The following is a 10,567-nucleotide window of genomic DNA, read 5'->3' as shown; positions in this document are numbered from 1 at the left end:
TATCTGGACCCAGTGTTGACTATGCCCGCATAGAGCAGCCTGTGTTAGGGCTCATAATATACACGCTGCATTGTATACGCACTGTGTTACTGCATATGGTGCATTAGCACTTCCCATGCCTACGGGGCGACGCTGTGTATGCAGTAGCACAGCACATGCAGTAACACAGGGCATACGCAGTGTGTGTTTATTATGAGCCCTAACACAGGCTGCTGTATGAAAACAGTCATGTCATCTTATTCTGGAAGATCATCCGTCTGCCTTAGGCCTCAAGCTTTACAAGCTGTCTTATGTACATGCAGTACTGTAGTGCATGCAGTAACTCAGCGTGTACAGTTATTACTCATAACATATGGTTTTTGTTCACCCTCTTTTCCACTTAGAGCTAGTTTACTATTTTTCTTTGAAATATTCATAAACATCTAACCTGCTGATGCCTCAATTGATTTCATTGGTATCTATTTTTATTTTTGAATTTATCATAACTGTTGCATTTCCTAGCCTAGGGTTATACTGGAGTCAAGAAGTTTGCCCAGTTTTTGTGGAAAAATTAGGTGCCTAAGTTTATTTGCAGGTCGGCTGATACTCAAGTATATAGGGTAAATTTAAAAGTGTAAAGTCCATTAGACCTGCTATTTCATAAAGGAAGAGAACATCAGGTTTAATAAAGACCCACGAACTAAAGCAGAATTTTTTCGAGGAAGGGGTTACACAGCTCTAATGTCTGCTGCAGAACCAGCAGAAAGAGTGTAAGTGGGAGGGAGAGCCAGACTTAGGGGTAGAGAGGGGTGGGGGTGGTGAGAGGCAAGATAAGTCAGAGCAGCAGGAGGGTAGAAGGTGCCCAGTCCAAGTGAGCAAAGTATCAATTCAGGTATTTAACTCTGTGGGATGTCTCTAATGCTTAGACAGGAGGGTTCCCCCACATCTTTCTGGTTGATGTGGATAACTCCAATGGGCTGGATGCTGGCTTCTATGGGCTGACATCTCTTTATTGGGCAGGAAGATGGGCAGAGTTAGCTTTGTAAAGAAGAAACATCTATGATATCCTTAGTAAATGCTTCCAACAGACCCTAGAAGGGGGTCTCGCCCTTCCACAGAGACCTGTAAGCTTTCCCAAAGAAAAACTGGACATCCCTTTGGCTGAGTTCAAGGTTGAACCTCATCTTTTTAAAGCTGGGCCTGTCTCTTCTTTGACTTTCCAGCTGTCAGGCCACACACCAGATGACGCAAAGAGCCAGGGAGGTTCTAGACCTGGACCTGGGGTTCTCACCCTGCCTGGCTCCCGGCACACAGCTGACAAGACTTAGCAAATCTCCGGAGGAAGCCCTAACATTTGTGCACCAGCTGCAGCCACTCGCTTCCTGAGAAGCGTTCTCTTCTTCGTAGTGAGAGAAACAACAGACTCGGGGGCTCACCTTTGAGCTGACGAGGTACAAGGAGTCTCCGGGAGAAGGCACCGCTGTGCGGAAAGGAAACAATGGAGGGGGCTTAGCAGAAACTCACAAAAAAACTAACCTGGAAACCCCGAAGACAAGAACACCCAGCCTGGGTTTACCCCTTCTCCAACAGGGATTCCTACCATGAGCCCAAATCAATCCAAAGCTGGGGGATGGGATCAACCTCCTGGAGCACCCACAAACCTTTCACCACGAGAAGGGCGACGCATGGGAGAAGAGGAGGAGGAGAGAAAGGGGGCTTGCACCCAAGCAGGGGTGCTGGGTGCTCCAAAGTGGCCGCTGGCCACAAACAAGTCCCTGGAGAAGAGCGTCCCTCACTTGGGAGCACTGGCTACATGGTGCTCAGGTTGTGGGCGCTTCTCTGCACCCACTTACAATGCACAGTAAGTAGGACTCACTCAATGAGCCACAGTTCCGGCTAGGACACCACCACTTCCGCCCCCTCTCAGAGCGACCCGGGGTGGGAGGAGCCGGCGGGGTTAGGGTGTCTGTCTTCTTTTCATCTTTGAGGTGGCATCTTTGAGGTGGCATCTTTGAGGTGGCATCTTTGAGGTGGCGGTGCTGTTTGGGCAGGGGGCGGAGCTTGGGGCGGGACCTGGGCAGCGCGGGAAGGAGGAAGGGAGAGGGAGGTCAGGTAACAATGGGCCCTCAGCCCTGGCTAAGGCTGCAGCTACAAAGGCTCAGGTAATGATGGCTGAGGCACCTGTGGGCAGAAATGGTACTTTCCCCACCACCGAGAGCGTTCGTGGGGGACATAAAATGACGTACAATGTACTTGTGTGGGTTTGTGATCAGACTCCCCGGATGGGGCATCCTCCTAACTACCGGGAACCATCCAGCCATCCAACCCTGCCACAGTGTTAATGGGGCTGAAGCAAGAACCGAAACTAATGACCTTTGAGGCGAAGGACCACTCTGCGGCTCAAAGTAGGGACACATATGACTGCCTTTAGGAAAAGAGAAGTATCTGGCATCATATGGTCTAGGTAAATTATGTCTGCGTAACAAAATTTAAAAATGAAACTTAAGCAGGATAGGAACCCTAAAAAGTGATGGGAGGGGGTGGGTGTTGGTTGTTAAGCTTGACTATTCTTAGAGTTGGAGTTTGTATTTTGATCTTGTTTTATTTTGCTTGAATGCTATTGAGGCAGTTAAACATGATAGTTCAGTTCAATGATGCTTATCATGATTTCTACACTCTGCTAATTTATCACTCACCAGAGGTTCTATCAATCTAATGGTTTCAAGTGCATGGGCACAATGTTCATAGAGACTCTTCCAAATTGAGAGGTGTGAAATTTAAATTTACTTCCTCCTAGTAACTCTTGGCGGGTGGGTCTCTCAGAACAAATGCTGATGGGACAGCTCAAAGTAAAGTGTTTCCCTATGGATTTGCAATCATAAGCATTATGCTTCTTTTATGTCTGATACATTAGAAAATTCCTTTATGAAAGTTCTAGTCAGATTCCAAAGTTGCTTTTGAAAATGGAGATATGATAATTGCAACACTTTATTACATTTTCCAATATGGTCAGATAGTTCCACAGACGATACAGAAAACTCTGTGTCATTTATCAACAAATATTTACTGATTTATGTTCCCAGTTCTGGTGGAGCCACCTTATCCTTAGATCTTGGGAAACAGAGGCTAGATTTTGCAACTAAAAGGGGACTTCTCTTAAAATACCTACCCTGTTACACTGGGTAGGCTAGAGAAACAAATGCAGGGACACTCAATGTGTAAGGAGGAGCTTTTATCAAAGAGTAATTGGATATCAAGAAAACATACCAGCCCAGCCCAGATGAAGACCATAAGACTAAGATTTTTTCCCCCGATGGATAAATCATGAGTTGTATAAATAAATAAATAAATAAAGACAAGCAAACAAAAAACCAACCCACTACAGTCAAGTCAATGTGAACTCAGTGATGCTGTAGGACAGGGTACAGTCCCCCTGTGAGTTTCCAAGACTAAATCTTTGCTGAAGTAAAAAGCTCCATCTTTTCCTGTGGCGTGAATGGTGCTAGTCGTACAGTTAGCAGCCCAACTCGTAAGCACTACACAAACAGGGCCTCTTATCTATCAATGTAGCTCTACCCCTGATAGCATGCAAGTAGAGTCCAAAAGGTCCCCTCAGTTATGCAAGCTACTTTCCATTGAATTGTTAACCTAATGTTAGTGATTTATCAGAACCAGATGTGCCCAACTACCACTACCAAGGAATCCCATTAGAAGATCATAGATAGAGTAGGAGGAAAATGTGGGTCAAAAGTCAAATCACCAAAGAGACCCTCAACACAAGGGTCTTTAGTCACCTTTCAAGTCCAATCTTTGTGTAAACAAGCCTGTGACAATCACTGGTTTTGTAGTTGAAATTGTATGGCTATGATATACAAAGAGCATAGTAAAGTCCTAGAAGATAGGAGAGAGAAAATAAAATAAAGGACTCAAACACATGTTATGGTAGCAAGCTTACCTCTGGGACAGCCATGATCTCAGCAGCCAGGTCTACGCAGAGAAAGGGAGGAAGAGAGAGTAAATCTTTACTGTCTTGGGATATTTGTAGGTAGCCATAATACATGCATATTCAGTACTTACATACATCACAAGGTGGGTGGTAACCACAGTAAAGTCTCTGAGCTCACAGGTGAGGAAACCTAATACCTGCACTGGGGAAAGGCCTGAGGTGGGATGGGTTCTGCAGTGGGAGGAGACAACAAGAATGTTTACTTCTATATAGAGATAGAAGCTCACTTTAAGTCAGCATAGCTGTTAGGGGAGAATCTGTGAGAATGATATTTAAAGCAGGATAATGTACTTGGACTTTATCTCTAACATACCGAAGTGGTGACTTTCCTACTGTGGAATACTAGCTTCCAAATTCCCTCTGTGATGATTTAGGGAATATAGTCCTGGTCATATTTCTGTAAGTCTTATTTTCCCACAGTCTGGAACTGAACTCACCCTGTTGATAGACTAACCATCCGTTTAATTAAGATCAAAAGGACAGTACACATCCAAGGAGAGATTTAGGAAATGTGGAGGAACAGAAACAGGAAAGCCTTGACGAGATAGGGATGAGTGATCATATGTTGTTGCTGTTGATAGATTCCCTCAATTAGGTTCCAGCTCCCAGAGAACCCATGTACAACAGAATGAAACACTGCCAAGTCCTGCTCCATCTCACAGTAGTTTTTCTGTTTGTGCTCATTGTTGCAGTCAATGATTCAATCTCTCACAAGGGTCTTCCTCTTTTTCACTGCACTTCTACTTTCCCAAGAATGATATGCTTTTCCAGGGACTGGTTTCTCCTGATAACCCATCCAAAGCACATGAGAAAACATCTCACCATGCTCACTTTTCAGGAGCATTCTCGATGTACTTCTTCTGAGACAGATTTGTTAATTCTTCTTGAAGTCCATAGTTCTTTCAATCTTCTTCACCAAACAATAATTCAAATGATGCAGGAGGTATCAAAAGAGGATGGAAGGAATACACAAAGCAAGAGGTAGCTTATGATCAAGAACCAGTGGTACTGAAGGAAGAAATCCAAAGGGTACTGAAGATATTAGCAAAAAATAAGGCCCCAGGAGTATAGTATGAGGTAGGGGGGCAGCCCCCCACCACTAGTCGTGGGTTCACTAAGCACAATTGTACGGTTGAGATAAATACATAAAGTCATCGAGAGCATGAGATAGAAGAGGCATAGGGGATATTGCAATCAAGGGGTCAGACACATTTCATGGTAACATTGCTCACCTCAGCCCCACTTGGTGGCCCACGTGGAAAGAGGGGGAAGGGAAAGAGGAAAGGGGGAAAGGGAAACAAGGGAGAAGAGGGAGTCAAGGAGAGAGGTGGGGAGAGACCAGAGAGCTAACCCAGGCCTATATAACTTTTGGAGGCATGCAAGCCCCTGATTACAGGTAAAGACATACGTCACAGGAAGGGGTTGCACTATAGGTTATACAGTAATGGGAGGGGGTGGTCTAGGGGCATACATGCAACAGGAAAAGGAGGGATAGGGACTATACATGTGATAAGATGGGCAGATCCTAGAGTCAGGATGGCAGCTTAACTTTGACCTGTTCTCTGGATCTCCATAGGAACCTTTATCCATAGGGTATAAACCCCACCTAGAGGAACCAAGCTAATGGTTGTAAGTTTCAGGGAGAAGTAACCCATTGTCTCCAACAGCAGGGAGCAGGCCCATCCTGTGGTGTGGGGAGACAGCAGTCTGCCTCCAGGGAGCATGTCTAAGAAGCTGACCTCCCTCCACAAGTCCCCCTTTGTTTTATATAAAAAATTCAAAAGCCACATGGGCTATATGGTTACTTTCTATACATTAAGTTGTCCAGACAAAACTTAATGGTCCAATTAATATAGCCAAAAATTCAGGCTTACAGCTAACATTTTGAATCCAGGCACTGGGGGTAATGCCCCCTAATGCCCTTCTGCTGTTGGAGGAAGGTATGATAGAGGCTGGATATCATGGCGGGAAGAAAACGAGCAAATAGGAATGTCTGCTTCCATAGGGAGAAAGAATCAACCATGTGCTCACTTTAAGACAGCACAGCTTTAAGGGAGAAACTATGGAAATGATAGACAACCGCAGGAACATGTACCTGGACCATATCTCCAACTACCCGAGTGGCGGTTTTCCAGCCATGGAATACTAGTCTTCCAGATTCCCTCCACACCAGTCAGGGAGTAAGTCCTGTTAGGTAGCTTAGCCTAGGGAATTGGGAAGTCCATTTACACATGCCCAGGTGGGCCTGCAAAGGACAAAAGCTAGATTTTCCTGCTGGTGGGCCCTGATGGGCGTTACACCTGGAGCAGCCCACCTGGGCCAGGTGACTGCAATTCTGCCAATGGGATCAACCTGGGGTCGTTCACCACACCTCCCCTGGGAGCCCTTGAAAAGGCAGGGACTGGAAGGGAGAGGGGCTTTTTGGTCTGGTCTTCCTGGGAGGAGAGAGATCCTTGCGTGACCTGGGGCAGTCTCTGCCAGGCCACATGGTCAAAGGAATCCTAATAGGTGCCGCGTAAAACCTGATGCTTCTTTGAACTTTCATTAAATTCTCTTGGATCACGAGCCCGGCTTCAGCGTGAAATATTTCTCGCGTGGAGCCAAGGACTGAGGTTGGGATCTAGTCCTGGAGAGAGAAACCTAACAGTCCCAGTTTTATTTCCCTACAGTGCTAGTATCCCACATTTCCCCTGTCTGCATTATGTTTGAGATTTAATAGTGTCACGGAAGCAACATGGTCTCTCTTCATATCTCTTAGCTTCCTATAGAAGCAGCACGAAACTGCAAGCATAAAAAAATATGATGAGTAAATAATACAGTCAGACTGGAACTTAAGCTATGTGAGATACACTGAGCCCAAGATGGAGAATCCAACCCTCCCATGCCACTCACCAACTGCTTAATCACATCAGAGTCAGGAGATGCCTTGAGTCTGTCTTTGAATGTATAGAAAATATCCTCTTTAAGCTGATCAACATCTAATGAAATGTTTCCCTTAAACCCTTGCTAATGTTTCTTAATCAAATCCTTGTCACGCAATGTTACATTATATAGGTAGGGAGTTACACAGAAATCAGTTACATTCCAATCACATTATAACATTAATTCACAAGTCCAAAATCTGGATCTTTCAGCAAAACAACAGTCTGGAGTAATAGTCCAGTCACTATTGTATATAATGTTCATCTTTGATGAGAGTCTCAGAGTTTCTCTTAGACAGCATCAGCAATGGAAGAAATGTCTCAGCAGTCAGCAATCGCCATTCTCAGGAATCTGCCAAGTCTTCTTGACATTTTGGATAACTTCAGTAACAGGAGAGGGAGGTCAGGTCACCCACCAGCTTCACTGCTTTCTTCTGGGCCTTGCTGGTTGAAGAGAAATTCACCTATCCCCTTGGCCTGTGAAAATATAAACAAATAGCCCCTCTCTTCAGGGTGTCAGTGACCTGGAAAAAGAATTATGATTAAGCTTTGGGGTTCCTTCGTGTCCTTCATGTCCATCTTTCTCCCAACGTGGTTGCGTCCTTCTGAGGGGAGCCCATCAGCTTTATTCTGCAGAAACATAAATGCACAGCCCTTTCTCTGGGTGAGAGATGAACCCGGATCCCAAACGCGGTTTCCATCATCTTGGGATTTCTTAGGATCAGTTTTCTCTGCAGAAGTGAAAATATGTTTCTCTGCCCTACCTTTGTTTCAAACTTTAAGTAAGGAGAACTTTTTTTGTTAAATTGACCAAATGAAATTTGTTGCACATAAGATTCCTCTTCTCCTCCTTCTGTTTTAACAATGCAGCCTTTAAAGTATTGCTGGCAATCTCAGTTACCTTGCTTGGTCTTGATCCAGTAAAACAACTAGTTAGATAGCCTTCATTGTTATGAAAATACTGGCTCCCAGCCCTCAGAGAATTAAGAGAACTGACTAATTACCATACTTTCAAAGACTGAAAAACTTCTCAATAAATTTATTCAGCTGTTCCGTTCCTGAAGTAACTTACTAATCAGACATTTTTTCCTCCAAGTTCACCGGTAAGGTTACAGGCTCAATTAAGCCCTTTGCTCTTCAGGCTTCTCACACTGTATGATTTTACCATCTTGCTATCGTCTCTCTTACTTAACTTCACTCATTCCCTTCACGCTGACTTTAGTGGAAGTTAATGGGACAGTTTTAGGCCCTCCTGACTGCACTAAAGAAATGACCCCCCATCCTAAGTTTAAAAGCCTTTCGCTTCAATTTCTAATTCCATGTGGTGGCGCTATTGTTTCACCACAAGAGCATTCCAGAAGACCCCTTGATTTAAACCATGGTCAGATTTCTCAAGCACTCTTTCCTGCCAGCCATAACTTTTAACTCTAAAAATGCAAGGAAGCAAAAATTGGCTTAAGCGATCTTCCCTTTTTTTAAGTTTTTGGCTCTCCATTATATTTTGATCATAGATTTTTATAATTTATAATTTTAAAATATTTTTAAATTGTTTTATTAGGGGCTCATAGAACTATCACAATTCATATATACATCAATTGTGTAAAGCACATCTTTGCATTCATTGCCTTCATCATTCTTAATACATTTGCTCTCCACTTAATCCCCTCCCTCATGAGCCCTTGATGACTTATAAATTATTATTTTGTCATATCTTGCACTGCCTGATGTCTCCCTTCACCCACTTTCCCATTGTCTGTCCCCCAGGGAGGAGGTCACATGTAGATCCTGGTAATCAGTTTCCTCTTTTCAAACCACTCTCCCTCTACCCTCCCAGTATCACCACTCACACCACTGGTCTTAACGATATCATCCACCCTGGATTCCCTGTGCTTCCAGTTCCTGTCTGTACCAGTGTACACCCTCTGAACTAGCCAAACTTGCAAGGTAGAATTCAGATCATGAGAGTGGGGGGTGGGGAGAAAGCATTTAAGAACTAGAGGAAAATTGTTTTTTTCATCGATGCTACATCGCACCTTGATTGGCTCCTATCCTCCCCTAGAGGGGATCTCCAGTGGCTGACATATGGGCTTTGGGTCTTCACTCTGCAAACCATGGTATATCAGAATAAATCACTGCCTTAACTTCTTCTTCATAATCTTGACCAATAACTCCAGCAACACCTTGAGAATTTAGGTTGGACTTTCCTAATAAACATCTTATTTTGTTGTACATGAGCCAGATAAGAATAACTGAGATGTGAGATTGAAAGAAATAAAAGTTTTGATAACAAAAGAAACCTGCGCAGGGACCAGCTAGCCCTAGACAAAATGTGGCCATCGGCTGGTCCCTTTCGCTTACAGACTTGGTTTTTTATAAGGCTTCATTAGATTGCTATACTGTGCAAGCAGGCTGGTATACAAGCAGAAATTGGGGTTGAACAGTGCGACTAAGCAGGCTGGTACAGAAGCAAAACTGGCCATTAAGCAGCGCGACTGAGCAAGCAGACTTTGAGGTTGCACAATTTTCTGGCACAGGATAGTCGTTTGCTGGTTTTTAGGAACAAGGGGCTAGTTGGCCTTTTCTTTCTTTCTTTCTTTTGAAAATGTTATAAGGCCTGAGATTGCACTTTAGGACTGGTGCAGAATGATTGCTTAATATAAAATGGTTCTATTTAGGCTAACAATCACAATTAGTTCTTTGGTAGTGGACACCAATTACTGCTCTTAATAATTTCTAATTTAATCACAGCTTTTGGCTTTTTCTCCCAACTCTTATCAACTCCAGTATCAATTTGAATTTCTTGAGTATTTAGGTTAAAACTTCCTGATAAAAACTGTATTACTTCTTCTTTTTTTGGGGGTGTGTGTGTGAATAATTTTTAATAGGGTTGTTGGAGGTTTTCACAAACATGGCAAAATCACGCAATGCTGCCGGCATTGGATGCAATCCGGGGCCACAAGTCCGCACACTCCTTTGCAACGGGTCCTGTGATGGCCGAACCTTTCATCTCGCCTTTATTTTTCACAATGACCCATGCATTATCTTCGAAAGAAAGGAACACACCATCTTTTCTCCGGTAGGATTTCCGTTGCCGTATTACCACTGCAGGATGGACCTTCTTTCTGAGCTCGGGTTTGCCTTTCTTGACTGTGGCCATCACTATGTCACCCACTCCGGCAGCGGGCAGTCTGCTTAGCCGGCCCTTGATCCCCTGCACGGAGATGATATATAGATTTTTGGCTCCTGTACAAGAAGGAAAACAAGACATGATTCACTCTGGCTTTCATCCCCAAGGTGTATTACTTTTTCAATAAGAGGTTCCTGCTTCTAGAATCAGCAAAGGGCTGTGAGGGCTTCTGAGAGCCATCTGTTAGTTAGTCAAAACAACAGCAGGGAGAACAGAGCCTGGGCTTTTGCAAGATTGGTTAGGTCTGGTCTCCTGCTGTGAAGCTGGGTGATACCTGAGGTTTCTCTCTTCTTTGCTCTGGCAGGCAGACACCTTGCCTCCCATGCTTTGCTTGGCAGGGTCTGTATCAAGCTCCTTCCACTATTTCCCCACTGGGAAGTCTTGGCTAATGAGTTCTCTTCCTACAGCGGGGCAGAGTTCAGGTTCTATTAAACCCACTCGATGTCCCTGGCCCATGCTCTGACATAGGCCGCA

At 44.3% G+C, this 10,567-nt stretch overlaps 1 protein-coding gene across 1 annotated transcript; it reads right to left on the bottom strand.

Annotated features, from left to right (window-relative positions):
• Positions 1-9,823: 9,823 nt before the first annotated feature.
• Positions 9,824-10,174, bottom strand: LOC142427613 (large ribosomal subunit protein uL14-like). Its single transcript, XM_075532803.1, has one exon. The coding sequence runs from the start codon at positions 10,172-10,174 to the stop codon at positions 9,824-9,826; it is 351 nt and encodes a 116-aa protein (XP_075388918.1).
• Positions 10,175-10,567: the final 393 nt, after the last annotated feature.

This window comes from Tenrec ecaudatus, chromosome 15 (assembly GCF_050624435.1).
Source record: "Tenrec ecaudatus isolate mTenEca1 chromosome 15, mTenEca1.hap1, whole genome shotgun sequence".
Lineage (NCBI taxonomy): Eukaryota > Metazoa > Chordata > Mammalia > Afrosoricida > Tenrecidae > Tenrec > Tenrec ecaudatus.
The sequence above is the reverse complement of the archived record's forward strand: the minus strand, read 5'-3'. Positions and strand labels throughout refer to the sequence as shown.

Excerpts from the sequence above, each read along its gene's own strand:
- LOC142427613 (XM_075532803.1), bottom strand. The coding sequence starts at position 10,174 with ATGTCTTGTTTTCCTTCTTGTACAGGAGCCAAAAATCTATATATCATC.